We start from the raw sequence: 22716 nt of genomic DNA, 5'->3' as shown, positions 1-22716 counted from the left end.
ATGTGTAAATAAAGGTGCAAACAGTCTGATTTAATGCAATTTAATTCCAAGCTATAAGGCAACAAAAGGTGAAAATTTTCAGAGGGGATGTAGACTTTCTATTGGCAATGTATGTGAACAGAAATAATTTAAAAAAACATCTGTCCATGATTTCCATCAAATAAGTGTCTCCATACTTCTTTAATCCACCAAATTGAAGATGGAGCAGTGGGGAATTCCATCAATGCAAGATCTCGACTCGAGCTTACCTTTCATGGGTGCTGGGACTGCACAGTCCAACCGCAGAAAGGGCAGCAATGTAGGCACAAATACATCATATGTGATCAGTTCCAGGAAATGAAAATAATGTTTCATACAAACAATTCCGTGAAACTGAAGCAGTGAGGCATGCTGTGTCTAACGACATCTAAATTATCCTGTGCAAAAAAAGTTCCTTGGAACTTACCCATAAAAAGAAAGTAAATAAACAGAAACAAAATAAAAACAAAACATTTATCTTTGGTCATTATCCTTTCATGTTAGATTGGGGTTTTGATGAGCATTCCTTTTATTTTAAATGGAATGACGGAGATAAGAAAACACAAATTGAGTGTTCGGAGCAATGAGGTCTCGAAGAGGTTTGGATTTGGGTCGAGGCACATTAAGGCCCACGTATTGGTCAAATAATGCAATGTGACTGTATTATGGATTACATGCAAGTACAATACAAGCAGGTGAAACAGCCAACTTAATCAAACCTCCAATCCAAAGCATGCAACATCAGATGATGCTGTAAAAGGAGACAATGCTCAAACTTCTCCGTTTGTTTGCGAAGCCGAACCATTTGGTGGGAAGTTCAGTTTTATTCTTTTTGTATACAGAGTCAAGGTTCGTGTAAGAGCGAACACATTACACATGAAAACATGTATGGACACATAAAACATACAATAAATAAAGGGAGCGGGAGACAAGAGGGGGAGAGAGAGGAAAGCATACAAGCACAACAACAGTAGAGAACAAGAACATCAGTGGATCTGTGGAATGGAGAGGGCCGCTGGGAGAAGGGGACAAATGGAGGGGGGGGGGGGGGGAGGGAGGAGGAAGAGGTACACTGTACGGTATAAAGCAAATGAACACTATTAGGAATTTCAGGAAAAAAGTTGGAGATTGAAAGAGGTGGATTTGGGGTGGTTTAACAGGGGAAGAGAAGATCACGGTTTTGGATTTTTTTTTTTTTTTTTGTATACTGAATCAAGGCTCGTGAAAGAGCTAACATTTATTTCACAAACAAATCAACCAGACAAACAAAATATACAAAAGAGGGAGCGGAAGCCAAGATGGGGAGAGAAGGGGAAGCACACAACCACAACATTTGAGAGCAGGGAGAAGTGTGGGAGGGAGAGGGCTTGGGGGCAGGAGGCGTGGGAAGGGGAGGGGGGGGGGGGGGAAATGGGGGAAGATAAGATGGGGGAAGACAAGAGATCGTGGTGAACAGCTGTTTTAAAGACCTGGAGGGAGGAGAGGGATTGAAGATGGTGTGGGAGTTTGTTCCAGAGGCAGGAGAAGAGAGGAATGAAAGAGTGAAGGTGAGCAGAGAGTCTTGATTTTGGCAGTTTAACCTTAAGAGGGTTGCAGGCAGATCTTGTGCGTCCTGCAGGAATATTTGGGGGACAGAGCACAGAGAGAGAGAGGGAGAGAGCTGGGGGAGCAAGGCCGGAGAGGAATCGGTAGAAGACAGAAAGACCACCAACCTGCCTGCGGTGAGTGAGTGAAAGGCCCTCAGAGTTAGCTTCATCACAGGAGATTCCAATGATTCTGAAAGCTTTGGTTTCAACAGCGTGAAGCCGAGCTAGGTGTGAGGCAGGAGCAACGGCCCAGAGGGGGGAACAGTATTCCATTGAGCTGTGGATGAAAGCCTTTTATGTGGTGAGGAACTCAGGTGTGCCAAGGAAGGACTTCGCACGACGGAGGATGCCCAGTCGGTGACTGGCTTTGGAGGCTAGCTTGAAAATGTGGTTTTCCCAAGAAAGATCATGACAGATAGTGAGACCCAAAATCTTGAGCGACAGGACTTCTTGGAGAGGATTGTTGAGAAAGTAGATGGGAGGGTTTTCCAGTCGGTCTTTTCGGAGAGACAAAGTGAGAGTGTGAGATTTGTCAGGATTGAAAGACATGTACCACTTGTTTGACCAGTCTGTGATTTTGTCCAGGTCTGCAGAGAGTGAGGAGGCTGCAGACTGCCGATCTGATGGGTTGAGATTTGGAGCGGCAGAGAGTGGAGTCATCACCAAAGAGATAGAGAGGATTTTCCAGAGAGTCGGAGAGATCATTAATGAAGACCAGAAAAAGCACAGGGCCCAGAACTGCCTTGAGGAACTCCAGCCCGAACAGGAAGGGGGAGATGAGAGAATTCCATTCAGGACCACACGTTGACTGCGACCAGCGATGAAGTCTGCAAGCCATTGGTGGAGTTTTCCACGGCCACCATAGGAGGAGAGTTTGGTGAGCAGGGTGGGGTTCCAGACCGTATCGAAGGTACGAGATGTGTCAAGGGAGACAGCTCTGATTTCCTGTTTGGCATTGAGGACCCCCATCCATTGTTCAGACAGCAGAATCAACATGTCCAGAGTAGAATGACCTGGGTCTGAATCCAAATTGATGATCCGAGATCAAGCAATTGGAGAAGAGGAAGGATTAAATATCAGAAGCAATGATGGAATACATGACCTTGCTGATTATTGGGAGCAGGCTGATTGGTCTGTCGTTGCAAGGATCTGTTTTTGCACCTTTTTGTGTGAAGCGGTAATGTTGGATGATTTCCAAGCAGATGGCAGATGACCTTGAGCAAAAGAGAGGGCGAAGAGAACAGAGAGAGAGGGTGAGATAGAGTGGCAGAGCAGGATTTTAGGACCCGTGGGCTGATGCCGTCTGGTTCAGTTGCAGAGTCAAAGACGAGGTTTGACAGAAACTTCTCCACCTTGTCAGGAGAGGACACAGAATCCAGGAGCAGCTGCGTATAACTGGGTAAGGTGGGTACAGAGAGAGATGGGCCTGGGACACAAGATTTTGAGGCAAACACAGCGTTGAGGCATTCGGCTTTTCATGTGCGGTGTCAGCTGTGTAGTCGTATGAGGTAGGGGAGGAGATGCAGAGTGAACAAACAACAGAAACAGACTTGACTAGACGCCACCAGGATATGGAGGAGGGAGACAGGTTTGAGACTTCAGTCTTGAGAGTAGAGAGGTGTTGTTTCCTGGCTCTCCTGAGGGTAGGCACACACTTGTTCTGAGCTTTGTGAAAGGAACTGAGATTGCCTTCAGTTGGATTAGCTTTCCAGAGCAGTTTACTTTGGAAGAATTCCCATGAAGAGTTAATGTCAGAGGCAGTAGAGATGGGAGACCAGTCCAGATGATTGATGGCTGCTTGAAGACCGTGCCAGTCAGCCTGAGTGAAATGCCAGACTCGTCAACACTGAGGAGGCTCTCTGAGAATGGCCAGTGATCTCTCCACTTTAACAAGCAAATGATCATATTAACCGATTGGAGCAGAAGAAGAACAGCAGACATTTGCAGGGAAGTTAGTCATAACCAAGTCTAGAAGGGATGATGTACCGTTGACTGAGATCCAGTTCGGGAAATTGACAGATTGTGTCAGTCCCAATGAGTCGCAGAAGTCCTTTGCTGAGATGCCATGGCTGGTGAGAGAGGTACCCACACCCAGCCAACTGGCATGGTGACAATTGAAATCACCACATATGAGGAAGAGAGAGTTGGGATGAGTGGATAGAAGTTGGTCCATGTTGTCAGACAGCGAGATGTAAGTGGAGTCATCACTGTTTGGAGGACGGTATAGAACACATTTGAACAAAAGCTGGGAGCGGAGGGGAAGCCGTAGCCAAACGTCCATACCGTTAAGGAAGAGAGAGGGGGAGCATCGGATACAGGACAGGGGAGGGGAGGAGAAGGGTAAGATGAGGAAGAGGAGGAAGTAGGGAGAGCTGTTGATAGTGTGTCAGAGATTGCAGAAGAGCTAGGAAAAGGGGAAGTATGAGGAGAACAAAATGTTTGATGGTGATGTGACGAGGCACAGTGAGGCATTGTTTGAGGGGGGTCAGGGGGGGAGGGGAGGCAGAGCGAGGAAGAAGGTTGGAGGAGGTGGAGGTATGAGTTGGAATGGAGAGGAAGCGTGGGGGAGGAGGCAGGTTTGAGGAGGAGGGGTGAGAGGGGAGAATTGGAGAAAAATGGATGGTGGGAAGATTTGAAGGGGAGGGGTGAGGAGGAGTTTTGAAGGGAAGGGGGGAAGGGGGAATTTAGGAGGGGAGGGGCAAGCGGGGACTTTGGGAAGGGAGGGGGGAGATTTGAAGGGGAAGGGTGAGGGGAGTTTAGGAGGGGAGGGACGAGGGGGGGTGTTTTGGAGGAGAGAGGTGAGGGGGGAGTTTCGGAGGAGAGGGGTGAGGGGTAGTTTAGGAGGGGGGTGGTCGAGGGGGGAGTTTAGGAGGGGAGGGGTGAGGGTGGAGTTTATGAGGGGAGGGGTGAGGGGGGAGTTTAGGAGGGGAGCGGTGAGGGGGGAGTTTAGGAGGGGAGCGGTGAGGGGGGAGTTTAGGAGGAGAGAGGTGAGGGGGAGCTTAGGAGGGGAGGGGTGAGTTGGGATTTTAGAAAGTGTTGGACGATTAATGGAAAACGCACATTTATTGCAAAATGAGCTTCTTGTGATTTTCAAGTCGGAGATCCGTTTGAAAACGTTAGAGGAGGGCTGGAATGCAGGTGAGTTTAGGGAATGTAGAAAGGAATAACTGTAAGAGATTGAATTTTTTTTTGAAATGAAGTGATTTGATGAGCAAATTGAAGAAAGCCTTTAAATGAGGAAGAAGAAAGCCTTTAAATGAGGAAGAAGAAAAGCATGTTATAATATACAACAGAATACAACACTGCAGGGAAAAGTTTTAAAAAATTAAACAAAACCATGAAAACTAACTGGGAAATTCTCTGAAGTGAGGGCATGGAGGCTAAGGGGATGAAGGATTTCAGAACAGGTTCAGGAGGAGGAACAGAAGAATAGGTGATTGACAGCCAGGTGAGCAGAGAACAAAGGAACCGGGAGGTGTATAAGCAATTGTGTTAGTGCGGGAGCAGGTTGGGTGAAAGTGGATCTGAGGAAGATCTGAGGATCCGGTTTCTTCGTTCTCTGCTCACCTGGCTGTCAATCACCTATTCTTCTGTTGAAGGAGTATGGTGAAAAGTAGAATTGCAAAGGTATCGCGTGGAGATGATTGAGATATGAAGGAAGGAGAGAAAATGGGCGAGGCGAGACAACACGTCGTCACGGACGGGGGTCACCTCCACACTCCACATCGTAGTCAGTTCACCTACATTTTTGTAGGAATCAATTATTTTGCTGAATATGAGTTTGTTCTCTTCTTAGTTCAAAGCTGGTACTCTGAGCTCTGTTCTGATCTGGATGATGAGCTGTTGATTCCAAAGAAAACTAGAACGGCACTCGGTGGTGCGTATATCTCCGCTCCGCTGAACAGTTTATGTTTTGTATCTCACTGATAGGCCGGATCTAGATTCGGACGTGAACCAAAATCTAAGCTTGTTCTTGTCACCTAACCAACTAATCCATCAAGTTTTGTCATAACTCGTACACAACTTTTTGAAATACCATGCTAAATATAGTTTTTGGGCCTATCTCTCAATGTTGAAGAATTACTGAGAAATAATTATTGTATGCGGATCCGGATGTTCACCACAATCGAATCAATTTGTCCTTGTCACACATCCAACCTGTCCATCAGGTTTCGTCCAAATCTGTGCACAACTTTTTAAGATATTGTGCTACATATCGCATTTGGCCCTATCTCTCAATGGTGAAGAATCACTTCGAAAAATTCTAGTATCCAGATCTTCATCAAAATCTAATCATTTCGTCCTTGTCACGCACCCAACATTTCCACCAAATTTCGTCTGAATCTGGCCTTAACTGAGATATTCTACTCACAGACAGACAAACAGGGATGGAGGTATTGATGATGAACATGGTTTATTCTAATGGGGGATTGATGACCTTTTCAATTCACTTCGTTAACGATCCAAATGAGGAAGAAGGTTCATGTGGCATATTTATGATATCGTCACAATCATCAGGTGGATGAATCGTAAAGAACATGGATGGACAAATGATCAAAACATCCAAACATCCAATATCATTATCAATGATTTGTGATAAATGTGATTGCCTTGCGTACGGAATACCTCGCTTTACACATGGACACTTCACACGGCCTGTTTGAACAGAAACATTTTCTCTCGATATGGCATGAAATGGAACAAGCAAATAAATAGATGAATAAAAAAAACTAGAACAATGGGACTGTGTCGCCAATATGCCTCGGCATAGTCCCACAACGGGTAGATTGCATCACTCTGCATATGTATGGGTAAGGGATCACGTTTGTGAAGTTTCGTGTTGATCGGATGAGGTTCGTTTTTCTATCCAAGATGGCTGCCAAACCACGTGACCTATGACATCATCATTTTCACAACTATATGCAACAGTGCTGTTAGATGATATTTGTAAAATTTCACATCAATAGGGTGAGCGGTTTCAGAGATATAATTATTTAATATTTTCCTTCAATCCAATATGGCTGCCAAATCATGTGACCTATGATGCCATAAATTTAATATTTCAATGCAAATGGGTCATAGATCATGTGCATGCAATTTCAGATTTTTAGGATAAGGAATTCGATAAAAACATTTTTGGCTGGTATACCACATCACCTATGATGTCATCATTATCAAGCTTTTGTACCCCATTGGGAGTACTTGACAATGTGCCAAGTTTCAAATTTTTCCATTCAGCTGTTTCCGAGAAAAAAAAAAGTCATTGTTTGTTTTTAATCCAAAATGGCGGCCATATCATGTGACCTATGACGTCACAATTAGCATTAAAAAAAACATTCTGCATGGGTGTCACTCCTACCCTGAAAGTTTCGTCTCAATCGGGCATATGGTTGCTGAGAAAAACGAGGTTTATCCCGTACGGACGGACGGACGGACAGACGGATGGACAACCCGAAAACACAATGCCTCCGGCGACTTTGTGGGCGGAGGCATAAAAAGAAAATTGAAAACGTCATGAGTGGAAGAAGTGATACAAATGTTGAGTTGGGTGGTACAAGTGGTGGATGAGTTGGGTGGCACATGTGCACATCATGAGTGCCATCAAGAGATCACCACCAAACCACCAGAAAAAGGCACATTTACCTGCAACACTCTTCTTGTGGTTCGTTTGGTTGTCGGTGGCCTGTGGAGGCGTGTGGGCTGTAACGAAAGCAGTGGAGTCGGCAAGAGTTCTGTCCTTTTTACGGCAACCCACTTCATTTCTCACCAATCACCACTTCCCTTAGTAATCAGCACATGACTCACCGAATGCCCATTCCTTCACCAATCATCACTTCCCTCGATAAATCAGTGCATGAATCACCAATCATTACCTCCCTCGATAAATCAGAACATGACTCACTAATCTGTAATTCCCTCACCAATCTCCACTTCATCACAAATTACGCATTCTATAGACCAGTCACCCACTGGCAAATATACAACTCTCATCGTAAAATTGGAAAATTCCATGTTTCATTCTCACCTCCACACTCTACATCGTCGTCAGTTCACCTTTCCTAACGGATTGTTCTTTTTCACAGACAAGGTAGGTCCTCAACTTCCACTCCCTGAGCATCCTCGTCAGCAGATCTCACGACCACACATTTTTATCCAATTATTCTTTCCTTCATACATGCATCTATCGATTATAATATCCAGGTATCCAGGTTATTTAAATGACCACCTTTCACCATCTTGATATCGACTGGTTTGAACAGATTGGGGCAAATTTAGAGTTAAGTTCTGCCACGTGTGTTATGTAAACTATTTGAACAAGCCAGAATGAATGTCAAATCGGATGACATCAAATTGTCCATTTAGTTAAAATTAAAATCGACGATCCTAATCCAAGCTCGGGTCAATCGACGAAAAGTGATGACTTTTCAGATCAAAATTGATGATTTTAGAAGTTTGACCTTGAGTTGACCTTTGACCTTTTGACATTAAATAGTTGGTTTCCCAATTCAGTGATGCACTATGCAATTGCTGTTTAATTTTCAAGTTAATAGGATAAAAAGTGATGATTTTTCAGATCAATATTGATGATTTTAGAAGTTTGACCTTGAGTTGACCTTTGACCTATTGACCTTAAATAGTTGGTTTCCCAATTCAGTAATGCACTATGCAATTGCTGTTTAATTTTCAAGTTAATAGGATAAAAAGTGATGATTTTTCAGATCAATATTGATTTTAGAAGTATGACCTTGAGTTGACCTTTGACCTTTTGACATCAAACGTAGTTGGTTTCCCAATTCAGTGAGGCATTATGCGATTGCTGTTAAATTTTCGAGTCAATCGGATGAAAATTGACAATTTTTCAGATCAAAATTGATGATTTTGGAAGTTTGAGCTTGAGTTGACCTTTTGAGTTGCTTGAGTTTTTGAGCTTGAGTTGACCTTTTGACCTCAAAAATAGTTATTTTCCCAATTTATTGACTCAATATGCAAATGTTCAATTCTCAAGTCAATCGGATGAAAAATGACAATTTTAGAAATTTGACCTCAAGATGACCTTTGATCTCAAAATCAATAGGCTTCTTCCTTATGACCAACTCAACCATCTGGTGAAGTTTCGTGAAGATCGACTTAAAATTGTGACCTGTAGGTGATTGATAGACAAACACACAAACAGACAAACACAGACAGAAGGGCAAGGGCACAAGACTAAGCAATATACTTGAAAACTCTTCGATTTTGCAGGTAATAATAAAATACCTAAGTAGTACTAAAAAAAGGTAAAGGACAAGATCTTACAGGTTGCTGTCAGAAGGAAATTGAATGTCCTTGTGAAGTGTTTAGGATGGCAAGTCTCAAAACAAGGTTTCACAATCGAGAGCTGGCAGATGTTTTGAGTCACAATGGGCAAAGTAAATCAAAAGAGACCAGTAAATCTGCCAGTGAGCAACTAGGAAGGCCTGACCCCAGCCTTGCCCCTCTCAGCTGAGAAATGGCCCTTCGTGTGAGGCCTTTTTCTCCAATATGCCAGAGTCGAAATACTGAGAGTATTCTACACGTTAGGAAAAGAAAAGAGCAGCCCACTGGTCTTGTATCATCATGGGAGGAAAGAGCACCAGGTTTGATCCTCAGCCCAAAAGGAGTAATGAGGTTCTGATGCTTGAAGTGTGGTGAAACTTACAGAGGCTGCTGGCATTGTGAGGATTGAGGAATGAGAAGGGCTCCTCTGGAAGGATTGAGCTGTGATCGGCATAGCGCTTGTTTACGGCGTTCCCCATCAAAGCCATCTCTTGCCGGCCGCCGGCCGATGCGTCATTTCGCTTCTTGGCAAGTTTCCTGAAAGGACACACGTGGAGAACAATGTAGTGGAGAACAATGTAGTGGAGAACAATGTAGTGGAGAACAATGTAGTGGAGAACAATGTAGTGGAGAACAATGTAATGCAGAACAGGCATTTCTCCCGTAGGAAAGTCACTTTTTCCATTTGGGGAACAATTATGGTGTCGCCAATAAAATAATTACGCTTTTCTTGCTCTTGCATAACACATAACAAAACGAAAATTTAATTTGAGGATTTTGAACATGGGGGCCCTCAACAAGCAAAGGAATGTCAACAATCTACTGGGGCCATTTCCTTTTTTCAACAAGATCATGTACAAACATGAAACACAGAACTAGGAATATGATTTCAGCAACATAAATAATGAAGACATCTCTCCCAAAACAAAAACCTTATCACATCCTGCTGTGAAAATTCTGGATAAGTTAGGAATGTTTGAAGAAGCTCATGCACAGCATGCCTTCAACTGATCTGCGCACAAGCGCATGACTTACGAGGCGGTTTCACGAAAAGGGGGGATCTGCAGTTTGGAGTTTCTGCACAGTGGACAACAAGCTAAAGATGGATTACCTTGACTGTCGGACACAAAACAAAATACCATCGTCTGCTCAGGCCACAAAAACACCAAGGTCGGTCATGTTTTACAAGGCTTGGCGTTCCGGGCCTGCATTCCAGGCTGCCAAACAGTGCTCAAGATGCATTTCTCACAGCCGTGTCTTACTAACCAAGGTTTCTTCGCAGCATTTAAAGCGGGCAGGGAAAACATGGATGCCGAAGATTCAAAGTAAAAGTAAATAATTACAGGGCGGCCCCCCCCAAAATTATTTCAAATATTACAGTTAGGCCTCAGGCTTCAACTGAGATAGAATGTCTCTTCATCCAGTTGAGTCAAATCCAAAAGCTACTTTAAAAAACAAATGGCACTCGGTAAAGCGCATACCTCCCTCCATAAGGTTGAACAGTTTATGTTTTCTATCCCACCGATATACCCGAACGGCATCAGGACCATTCCTCCTTGTTACAAAACAAAATCTATCTGATTTGCTTGTTCTTGTCACATACCCAACTCATCTACCAATATAATAAGTGATCAAATAATTGATTCTATCCAAAATCTCTTTTTAGCTCTATTTATTTTTAGCACTTACACAAGCCTCGATCTTGTATACAAAAAAAAAAAAATCGGTTAAAGACAATCAATGCTTTCCAAACTCATGAATCTTATTCTGTGCTTGAAACAATTGTGGAAACAAAACCAGAGAATCAAATGAGAAAACAAAGGCTTCCTCTGACCCCATATTTTGTCAAATGGATACACATGGGATAAACATTTGAAATCAGTAATTTGCAAATTATTCCTTTAAATGTAATGAAGTAGCTACATCTCACTGTTTCAAAAAAAAGGTGTGATCCTGCCATTATTTCAGGACTTAAAAGAAAATCTCACTGGTGGTTACCTGGAGATACGCAAGAGTGGAAGATGGGTGTTCAACAAGTTATACAAACAATGTGTATCCTGGTGTTTGCTTAGCGGTTCGGGTGCCGGCTTGGGATCCTAAGATCCTGGGTTCGAATCCTGGTCGATCGCTGAATTAATGCCAGGGGGGTTGACTCAGCCTGTCATCCTTCCGAGGTCGGCAAATTCAGTACCAGTTCACTGGTAATTCCCTGTGTGTCGCAAGAGGCGACTAACAGGGTTGGTGGCAGGAAGAGCATCCGGCCGTAAAACATTGCTTCAATAAAGGGGACCATGGTGCCCAAAAAAGGCCAACCCCTGCTCTGCGGGGAAAAATGGGCAAAAAAGGTCAACCCCTGCTCTGTGGGGAAAAATGGCCTCTACAGGTGGTTCTTTTCTTCTATATTGCCACATTTATTAATTACTATTTACACACATAATCAATAAAAATAGTTGCTTCTTGGACCGTTTTGAGTATCTCCTTCGGAGAACCTTTTTGAACGTCCCAAGTATTGTGACAGAACCGGTTGCTGTGCTAACATCACAGAAGACCACGGTTAAGGTGAATCCAAAAAACGCAATCAAACAAGTAGTTTTATTGCGGATTATAATCGATAGCAAACTAAACGTCCGACAGGTGTATTTCAGTGGTTCCGTTGATAAGTTTCGTTTCGTTTCGTTGCATTCGAGCCGATTTCAAACGCAATCCCATTTCACAAACAGCCGAAATCAAATGGAATATCATCCTGTTTTATGGGACTTCACTTCAAGCACATTTTAAACCTGCCAGCATAAAAAGGAACAAAGCAGATGCCATTGGGATCATATCTGAGCAAAGCAATGAGAGTCAAAGGAGAAACGTGTTTCTAAAGTTGAAACAATGGCAATGATAACTTATTTAACTAAAACTATCATTCCACAAACAAACATTCTCCTTTCCCTCGTCCTTGAACTTTAGTTCAGTCTCTCTAGATACAAAATCCAGCTCGTTTTTTTCCCACCAATTCGGGTTTGGCTGACGTGCACAAATCAAACACTCCACAGAAATAGCGAAGTGGGATTAAAAAGTGGGTTCACAAGGGCAGTTGGTACATTTTGAGAATAGTAATGAGGGATTGGATGCCAAAACATGGTTACGAATGAAACTACAGAGTTCATGGACGGCCATACCCCGCGCAGTCTTGACAAACAACGACATTGGCGGGGTCTGCGAGCAGCAGACTTGATTGGTCGAGATGATGTAACATGCAGTAATATGTTGTCCAAATTCTTCTGAATGGAAAGTTTATGAAAGTGCTGAAAAGGAGATTTGTGTTCCACAGTGGTCAAGTAAATAATTAAATTAAAACAATAAGATTTTAAAGGTTGCAGAATTTTTTTGCGAAGTATACCGCCATTGATGCAGCGTCTTTTACACCACTTTATTTAACATGTTACATTAGTTATCCACGCCTGTTGTTTGTGTCCTTTATGACGTCATTAACAACAGTGAGCTTCCTGTTTAGAATGATTTTCAATTTTTTTGGACTGCCAGGCAGACAGTAAAAAAAAAAAAAATCACACCCGTGTCCAAAGGAAACGGTTCAATTTGCCATTTTAAATATGAAACAGGCAAAGCCTCAAAACCAACAAAACCTATCAGAACTCTTCAGAATTACCCATTATAACTTCAGAATTACCCATTATAACTCTTCAGAATTATCCATTATAACTCTTCAGAATTACCCATTATAACTCTTCAGAATTATCCATTATAACTCTTCAGAATTACCCATTAGAACTCTTCAGAATTACCCATTAGAACTCTTCAGAATTACCCATTAGAACTCTTCAGAATTACCCATTAGAACTCTTCAAAATTACCCATTATAACTCTTCAGAATTACCCATTAGAACTCTTCAGAGTTACCCATTAGAACTCTTCAGAATTACCCATTAGAACTCTTCAGAATTACCCATTATAACTCTTCAGAATTACCCATTATAACTCTTCAGAATTATCCATTATAACTCTTCAGAATTACCCATTAGAACTCTTCAGAATTACCCATTAGAACTCTTCAGAATTACCCATTAGAACTCTTCAGAATTACCCATTAGAACTCTTCAGAATTACCCATTAGAATTCTTCGGAATTACCCATTAGAACTCTTCAGAATTACCAATTATAACTCTTCAGAATTACCCATTAGAACTCTTCAGAATTACCCATTATAACTCTTCAGAATTACCCATTATAACTCTTCAGAATTATCCATTATAACTCTTCAGAATTACCCATTAGAACTCTTCAGAATTACCCATTAGAACTCTTCAGAATTACCCATTAGAACTCTTCAGAATTACCCATTAGAACTCTTCAGAATTACCCATTATAACTCTTCAGAATTACCCATTATAACTCTTCAGAATTATCCATTATAACTCTTCAGAATTACCCATTAGAACTCTTCAGAATTACCCATTAGAACTCTTCAGAATTACCCATTAGAACTCTTCAGAATTACCCATTAGAACTCTTCAGAATTACCCATTATAACTCTTCAGAATTATCCATTACAACTCTTCAGAATTACCCATTATAACTCTTCAGAATTACCCATTATAACTTCAGAATTACCCATTATAACTCTTCAGAATTACCCATTATAACTCTTCAGAATTACCCATTAGAACTCTTCAGAATTACCCATTAGAACTCTTCAGAATTACCCATTATAACTCTTCAGAATTATCCATTATAACTCTTCAGAATTACCCATTAGAACTCTTCAGAATTACCCATTATAACTCTTCAGAATTACCCATTAGAACTCTTCAGAATTACCCATTAGAACTCTTCAGAATTACCCATTAGAACTCTTCAGAATTACCCATTATAACTCTTCAGAATTACCCTTTATAGCCCATTATAATTAATGCCCCCTTAGAACCATTTATAATGAATTAACCTTTAGAACCCTCTGGAATTACCCTTAAGAACCCTCCAGAATTACACTTTAGAACTCTTCAGAATTACCCATTAGAACTCTTCAGAATTACCCTTAAGAACCCTCCAGAATTACCCATTAGAACTCTTCAGAATTACCCATTAGAACTCTTCAGAATTACCCTTAAGAACCCTCCAGAATTACCCATTAGAACTCTTCAGAATTACCCATTAGAACTCTTCAGAATTACCCATTATAACTCTTCAGAATTACCCTTTATAGCCCATTATAATTAATGCCCCCTTAGAACCATTTATAATGAATTAACCTTTAGAACCCTCTGGAATTACCCTTTATAACCCTCCAGAATTACCCTTTAGAACCCTCCAGCATTACCCTTAAGAACCCTCCAGAATTACACTTTAGAACCCCTTAAAATTAAACATGCTGGGTAAAAAAGGTTCTTCTTCATTTTTAACAGATGGATGGAAGGACGGACATAGCCAAATATTGAAGCGGCTTCACCTCTTTAAAATTATCTCATTATTTCTCTCTGTCTCTCTCTGTCTCTCTCTGTCTCTCTCTGTCTCCCTATGTCTCTCTCTGTCTGTCTCTATCTCTGCCCCCCTCTGTCTCTCTCTGCCCCCCTCTGTCTCTCTCTGCCCCCCTCTGTCTCTATCTGCCCCCCTCTGTCTCTATCTGCCCCCCTCTGTCTCTCTCTGCCTCTCTCTGCCCCCCTCTGTCTCTCTCTGCCCCCCTCTGTCTCTCTCTGCCCCCCTCTGTCTCTCTCTGCCCCCCTCTGTCTCTCTCTCCCCCCCTCTGTCTCTCTCTCGCCCCCCTCTGTCTCTCTCTCGCCCCCCTCTGTCTCTCTCGCCCCCCTCTGTCTCTCTCTCGCCCCCCTCTGTCTCTCTCTCGCCCCCCTCTGTCTCTCTCTCGCCCCCCTCTGTCTCTCTCGCGCCCCCCTCTGTCTCTCTCTCGCCCCCCTCTGTCTCTCTCTCGCCCCCCTCTGTCTCTCTCGCGCCCCCCTCTGTCTCTCTCTCGCCCCCCTCTGTTTCTCTCTCGCCCCCCTCTGTCTCTCTCTCGCCCCCCTCTGTCTCTCTCTCGCCCCCCTCTGTCTCTCTATCTGCCCCCCTCTGTCTCTCTCTGCCCCCCTCTGTCTCTCTCTGCCCCCCTCTGTCTCTCTCTGCCCCCCTCTGTCTCTCTCTGCCCCCCTCTGTCTCTCTCTGCCCCCCTCTGTCTCTCTATCTGCCCCCCTCTGTCTCTCTCTGCCCCCCTCTGTCTCTCTCTGCCCCCCTCTGTCTCTCTCTGCCCCCCTCTGTCTCTCTCTGCCCCCCTCTGTCTCTCTCTGCCCCCCTCTGTCTCTCTCTGCCCCCCTCTGTCTCTCTCTGCCCCCCCTCTGTCTCTCTCTGCCCCCCTCTGTCTCTCTCTGCCCCCTCTCTGTCTCTCTCTGCCCCCTCTCTGTCTCTCTGCCCCCCTCTGTCTCTTTGCCCCCCTCTGTCTCTCTGCCCCCCCTCTGTCTCTCTGCCCCCCTGTCTCTCTCTCCCTCTCCCCCCCTCTGTCTCTCTCTCCCTCTCCCCCCCTCTGTCTCTCTCTGCCCCCCTCTGTCTCTCTGCCCCCCTCTGTCTCTCTCTCCCTCTCCCCCCCTCTGTCTCTCTCTCCCCCCCTCTGTCTCTCTCTCGCCCCCCCTCTGTCTCTCTGCCCCCCTCTGTCTCTCTCTGCCCCCCTCTGTCTCTCTCTGCCCCCCTCTGTCTCTCTCTGCCCCCCTCTGTCTCTCTCTGCCCCCCTCTGTCTCTCTCTGCCCCCCTCTGTCTCTATCTGCCCCCCTCTGTCTCTCTGCCCCCCTCTGTCTCTCTCTGCCCCCCTCTGTCTCTATCTGCCCCCCTGTCTCTTTGCCCCCTCTGTCTCTCTGCCCCCCTCTGTCTCTCTGCCCCCCTCTGTCTCTCTGCCCCCCTCTGTCTCTCTCTGCCCCCCTCTGTCTCTCTGCCCCCCCTCTGTCTCTCTCTGCCCCCCTCTGTCTCTGTCTGCCCCCCCTCTGTCTCTCTCTGCCCCCCTCTGTCTCTCTCTGCCCCCCTCTGTCTCTCTCCCCCCCCCTCTGTCTCTCTCTGCCCCCCTCTGTCTCTCTCTCCCCCCCTCTGTCTCTCTCTCCCCCCCTCTGTCTCTCTCTCCCCCCCTCTGTCTCTCTCTCGCCCCCCTCTGTCTCTCTCTCGCCCCCCTCTGTCTCTCTCTCGCCCCCCTCTGTCCCCCTCTGTCTCTCTCTCGCCCCCCTCTGTCCCCATCTGTCTCTCTCTGCCCCCCTCTGTCTCTCTCTGCCCCCCCTCTGTCTCTCCCTGCCCCCCTCTGTCTCTCTCTGCCCCCCTCTGTCTCTCTCTGCCCCCTCTGCCCCCCTCTGCCTCTCTCTGCCCCCCTCTGTCTCTCTCTGCCCCCCCCTCTGTCTCTCTCTGCCCCCCTCTGTCTCTCTCTGCCCCCCTCTGTCTCTCTCTGCCCCCCTCTGTCTCTCTCTGCCCCCCTCTATCTCTCTCTGCCCCCCTCTGTCTCTCTCTGCCGCCCTCTGTCTGTCTCTCTCTCTCTCTCTCTCTCTGTCTCTCTCTCCCTGTCTCTCTGTCTGGTTCTCTGTCTGGTTCTCTCTGTCTGGCTCTGTCAGGCTCTGTGTCTCTCTCTCTCTTTGTCTCTTATGGAGGGATCTGCAGTTTATCGTCCGATTGATTACTGATAAAGTGAAAAGTTTAATCTGCACAGCAACAACAAAAAACACATGAAAAGGTGAGAAAAACGAACGCCAAGTTTCAAGTTTGGTTCCACATCTCCCAAAAGCCACGTCTCCAATGGAGAATCGACCCCTCAATGAAATATCCATAATTTCCTCTAAAAATGGCAGAATTATTGGAAAAAGACCACAAGAAGATGCATGAAAGTAATTTCAATTTGATGGGATGGAAAGGTCCCAGGTAGAGAAAAGGGGTCCATGCTTTTGTCATTTCTGCGTACTTGGTCCCATGGGGTCCTTTAGACACAATACTCTGGCACTATTGGGGTACATTGGCCCGATTGCGAAACCTGCCACATTAACCACAACAAATTGTACACTCCTCACGCTGCACACCTATCACAGCACACCTCACGCCACATGCACCACTCCTCAATATATTAACACAAAGAGACAAAACTGCAGAAAAGAAAGAAATATGAATGCAAAGGCTGAACGCAAACAGGATGGTTATGAAGAGAAATGCAGAATTACATTTGTTCAGGATGTGTGGAAAATGGGTAAAAATGCATTCTGAGTGTGAGAGGCAACCAAGAGTGATGCTGGAAGAGGGTTGGTTATGAGGCCCTAATGTGCACAATAAAAGGGTGGAGAGGGGATGGAGGTACTGTCATACAGAGACGGGTGAGGAATGGGATGGGGTTGAAGGTACTGTGAGAGGTGGAGAGGATGTATGGAGAGGGGAGGGGTTGGAGGTACTGTCATATGGATAGGGGTGTGGAGGGGTTAGGGGTACTGTCATACAGAGAGGGGTGGAGAAGGATTTGAGGTACTGTCATACAGAGGGAGGTGGGGAGGGGTTGGAGGTACTGTCATATGGATAGGGGTGTGGAGGGGTTAGGGGTACTGTCATAGAGTGAGATGTGGGGGTGGAGAGGGGTTGGAGATACTGTCGTACAGAGGGGGGTGGGGAGGGAGTTGAGGTACTGTCATACAGAGGGAGGTGGGGAGGGGTTGGAGGTACTGTCATACAGAGGGAGGTGGGGAGGGGTTGGAGGTACTGTCATACAGAGGGGGTGGGGAGGGGTTGGAGATGCTGTCATACAGAGGGGGGTGGAGAGGGGTTGGAGGTACTGTCATACAGAGGGGGTGGGGAGGGGTTGGAGATGCTGTCATACAGAGGGGGGTGGAGAGGGGTTGGAGATACTGTCATACAGTGGGGGGTGGGGAGGGGTTGGAGGTACTGTCATATGGATAGGGGTGTGGAGGGGTTAGGAGTACTGTCACACAGAGAGGGGTCGCTGGGGTGGGGTGGGGTTGCAGGTACTGTCATACAGTGAGATGTGGGGGTGGAGAGGGGTTGGAGATACTGTCGTACAGAGGGGGGTGGGGAGGGAGTTGAGGTACTGTCATACAGAGGGAGGTGGGGAGGGGTTAGGGGTACTGTCATACAGAGGGAGGTGGGGAGGGGTTGGAGGTACTGTCATACAGAGGGAGGTGGGGAGGGGTTGGAGGTACTGTCATACAGAGGGAGGTGGGGGTGGAGAGGGGTTTGAGGTACTGTCACACAGAGAGGGGTGGCTGGGGTGGGGTGGGGTGGGTTTGGAGGTACTGCCATATAGTGAAGGGTGAGAGGTGGGGTTCAGAGGAGGGATGGGTTAGAGGTAATGCCGTACTTACAAGTAATGAGAATACGAGTGGATGCTCCTTCTTGAGAATGGAAGCGGGAGGGAATGGACAGGAGAGACAGGGTAATCAACAAGCAGATGGACCACATGTGGAGCTAAGCACAGCACAATGTTAAATCCTCTTCAAAAACACAAACTCATCCAAATAGTATAAACGTTGCTTCCACCAAGTTGCAAAATGAAAAATAAAATTCACATTTTGGATTATTCATGAAAAATATCTGCTGTTTCCGCGTAGCTCCAAAGGCAAAAGCGCAAAAAACCTACGACCAGACAAATGGGCCTCTGCACATTTCATGGATCCAAGTAGTGGAAACACACAACGGATGCTCCAATTAGAGCATCAAGCAATGGTCCACGTTAACCTCGGCGTGCTACACCATGGGGGAATGCTTGGAGACAAAGGCTTCCTTAGCAGGGAACAAGAACAAGGCAATTACACAAGGTGGGCAGAAAGCCAACAAAGGGACCTGGATGTGTTTGCCGAGAAATATGATAACGAGCTCAAATGCTAGACGATGTAACAAACACGTGCGAGCTCACGTGGCGTACACAAAACCAGCGAGGAAGCACAATATGGATTCCCAATTGCCATAGTAGCTTCCCAGAACAAAGGCTTGCCCCACAGCAGGTGCATCGCACCGACAAGGAAAGCGGAGAATAATACTCATCACCAGGTGTTACCGCGTTCGTTAAAGCGAGCGGGGTTAAGCAGCAGTAGGGATCGCCATCTACACGCAGTAAACGCAAAAATCGACTCCTTTTCCTCGGTAACAGCATTCTGAAATTTCAGAACAACCCTTACGGCAGCACCACCATAAACCACCACCAAGCATTCTTAATGTGTAGATGGCCTAAAAGACCCTCACCCAAGCAAGCAAACCTTATCTCGAACACGTGGTTGGAGCGAGCACAAATCCGTCGAGTTCTTTTTGGAACCACAACCAAGAAGAAGATTTTAACAAATCACGCACTCCTCGATCCCATGACGAATACAAATAGGTTCGCAGAGACGTCACAAAACAGTTGTGATAAGTTTGGCATGATGGACGTCACACTCGTGTTTTTCATCACGACTTCACTGAAGGTGATGAGCACCAACGTCCAGCAAGCCCCCGGGTTGCCATGAGACCGCGACTTGCTGTGTCTAGCACTTCAAAGAGAAGCGTCATATTGAAGGCAGGTATCAGCGGGGAATCAGGTGTGCTCGACCGAACCGCGCGAGCACAACAAGTAGAGTGGTTTCGTTCCGAGCAGGCACAAAACCTCTCACATGATCAGCCTCCCGGCACTAAGAGGTAATTACAATCCCTGCAGATGAAGATGAATTATGGGCAATTCGCATCCTCTCACCTGCCGGCATCAATCAAAGTGAACCTAAAACCTGCCAGGACAGTGAGGTATAGAGAACAAGTGGTTAATGTACGACCACCCACACCTCAATGCACCACGCGTGACCTGACCCATTGATGACTCTTCCCCCTCACCTCGCACCGTTAAGCAAACATCGTAAAGAGATGACCCCTTTCCTAAGCGTATCGGTCACAGGGTTCGTCCTGCCCTCCCTGACATCATGGTCACAAAGCCGCACATCCATTCCGCCAACACGCTAGATGATACTCGCGGCTTCTTCGGCTGGACGTCTTATGGGATGAAGAAGTAATCTTCCTCCTGAAAACTATTTCCGGTGTCCTCTTCTGCTACGACGAAGGGTTAATGCCTGAAACATCAGCTCCTTGATTCAAATTGTGATTAGCATCCCTCAATCAACGTCCTGTTGATTTCATCCGACGTTTTATCGAACTTTGTGGTGGTTGCTCAGAAGCAGGTTCTGTGTCCATCTGGGAATCAACAGTTTCAATATTCCATTTAGGAAGTTGGTGCTGCCTGGAGCCCATATCAGTCAGATGTTGGTTTCTCTTGCGGCTCAACAAAGGTATTCCGGCAAATTAATTGAATGAATAGAAGATTGAATTGCAGTCGAGACAAACGTTGTGATGGAATAATACGAAAGCTCACACTATTTATTATATTTTTTTCATACAGAGGCTCAGGCTCATGGAAGAGATGGATGATGCAGTGGAGGATCGCTAATCCGGAAACAGGCAGACAATGGACTTCAGATGCATATAACATCACAGTGAGTGAAGAAATCAGACTGAGGAAGAGAAAAGTTCAAGGGTAGGTAGGTATCGGACGTCATGTGGGGTGGCAAGGTGCCAACGTCTTGAGAGGCCAAGAGGGAAAAGCACAAAAGGACAATCTCTGGAGTCATGAAGGACGATAAAACAAAATAAAATGGACCAAATGTAGTGTTAGTTGGACACATATCCAGATTCCAAAACTGTGGATGCTACGATCAATATTAAAATTGCTCAAAATGCCGATGAGTAATTCAGTGAAATGAAATGAAAAGCACCAACAATGTGATAAACTATTGGAGAAAATAAAATTAATTAAAAACTCCTGCACACAATGTTTTGAAAATCCATTCCTGGCCGTCCAAGCACAACAATGGATTTGGCATTTGGAACCAGAATATACCAATTGGTCCAAGCAGACAGCACACCCAGTATCAACCACCAGTGAGAGCGAAGATCCGCACACAGCACACCCAGCAGCATTTGAGTTAAGTAAGTTAAGGGGCGGCAGCATCAGCACCAGCGTTAGCAGGTACATGGAGGACGTGGAGGAAACAGAAGGGTATGTGCGGTCAAGAGAGAAGAGTAAATACCGGCGTTTCAAGAAGAGGGCGACAGCAAGCAGGATCACCACCAACAACAGGGTGCCTGCAACGATGCCCACAACTCGAGGTGTGTGCTCCGCACGGCTTTGCGGATCTGCAGGCTCCGGTGAAAGTGTCGACTCCACGATTCCTAGGACAGGGTAAAAGTGGGTGATTAGCAAAAGGAATATGGACTTTGGAGGAGCACACAGAGGAGGACAAAATAATGCTATGAGGTGTGGATGAAGAATGAAGACAGCCGGTTCTCAGCAAAAACAATTAAATTTATTATTTCAATTTTGGGGATTTTGAGCCTCCTGCTTATTGAGTCAAAGATGAACCTTCGGTGGTTTACCTTCAAATAATGCCGATCCGTTGATAATGAAGTGGATACAACAATTTCTCCGAATTATCATAAATGATCGAAAAGTGATGCGACCGTTGTGAATCCACATCTATTGTGGATCATCATGAGGGACGTGCACCTGCCAATTCCAAAAGCTAATTTTAAATGCCAGGTGCGGTACAGTGAAAATTCTGTGCTGCAGCATAATGTGATTATGTTAATATAACATTGTTTCTAACTTTTTAAAAGCTGCAATAACTCCAACAGTCTGACACATTGCTCGAGTCTGTGTGGTTTGAGAGCTCCCTCGGCGGAACCTTATTTACAAGACTTGTACATTTCGAAAGTGAAGGAGGAGGAGGACACTTTGACGGCTAGCATGGTACTTTGTTGCACACAAAAACTTTATATCAGATTGTTCAGTGAAGACAACTTTGGGGAATGCCCTCCCGCTACAAACTCACCGAATTGCAGAAAGTGGAATATATTTTACAGACGTTCCAATTTACAGACTGCACAGTTGTCGAGCCTCAAAGTATGGGAAACTAGAACAGCTTCTGGGAAAGCGCATACCTCTGCCAGGCTGAACAGTTTACATTTAGTATCCCACTGATAGGCCGGATCTGAATCCGGACCTGAACCAAAATCTAATCTGCTTGTTCTTGTTACCTAACCAACTAATCCACCAAGTTTTATCATAACTCGTCCAAAACGTTTTGAAATATCATGCTATATGTCGCTTTTTGTCCCATCTCTCAATGGTGAAAACCCACTTAATTAATTTTTTTCTCAGATCCGGATTCAGATCTTCACCAAAATCGAATAGATTCATCCTTTTCAAACACCAAACCAGTATACCAAGTTTCATCCAAAACCGTTCATAACATTTTGAGATATCTTGCTATATATCAGTTTTAGATCCCTCGTCCCTCCATACAAGGGGAAAGGTGACCCTCTGGACTGTGGCTCGTATAGAGTGATAAAGTTATTAGAGCATGGAATGAATGTATTGGAAAGGGTGTTTGGAGAGGAGGATAAGGATGAAAGTGAAGATCGACGAAATGAAGTTTGGATTAATGCCAGGAAGAGGAACGACAGACGTGCCTTTTTTGTAAGGCAGTTGCAGTAGAAGTACATGGAGAAGAGGAAGAAGTTGTTTCTTGGGTTTATTGATCTGGAGAAAGCATTCGATGGTGACATGGGCATTGAGGAAGTTAGGAGTGGTGGAATGGTTGATCAGAGTAGTGATGGCAATGTACGAGAGAGCGCACGCAGCTGTAAGGACGAAGGACGGGAACAGTGGTGAGTTTGAGGTGAAGGTAGGAGTGCATCAGGGGTCTGTACTAAGTCCACTACTATTTGTAGCTGTGATGGAGGTGCTGGCTCGGAACCTAAAGGAGGATTTACCGTGGGAGTTGTTGTATGC

The 22716-nt window shown here is 45.3% G+C and overlaps 1 protein-coding gene across 4 annotated transcripts in view; it reads right to left on the bottom strand.

Moving 5' to 3' along the window:
- The window catches only part of LOC137438851 (receptor-type tyrosine-protein phosphatase kappa), a 493330-nt gene that overhangs the window by 181855 nt on the left and 288759 nt on the right, over positions 1-22716 (bottom strand). Inside the window, exons 15-18 of one of the 4 annotated variants that reach the window (XM_078767331.1) lie at positions 20954-21095; positions 18212-18241; positions 9283-9437; positions 7248-7304 (exon numbers count right to left, since the gene is read on the bottom strand). In XM_078767331.1, the coding sequence (XP_078623457.1) occupies positions 7248-7304; positions 9283-9437; positions 18212-18241; positions 20954-21095 (384 nt within the window). The remainder of the gene's footprint in view (positions 1-7247; positions 7305-9282; positions 9438-18211; positions 18242-20953; positions 21096-22716) is intronic. The other 3 variants (XM_078767333.1, XM_078767332.1, XM_078767334.1) reach the window with 3 other exon arrangements.

Source organism: Myxine glutinosa, chromosome 13, assembly GCF_964187855.1.
Source record: "Myxine glutinosa chromosome 13, kmMyxGlut1.1, whole genome shotgun sequence".
NCBI classification, from domain to species: domain Eukaryota; kingdom Metazoa; phylum Chordata; class Myxini; order Myxiniformes; family Myxinidae; genus Myxine; species Myxine glutinosa.
The sequence above is the reverse complement of the archived record's forward strand: the minus strand, read 5'-3'. Positions and strand labels throughout refer to the sequence as shown.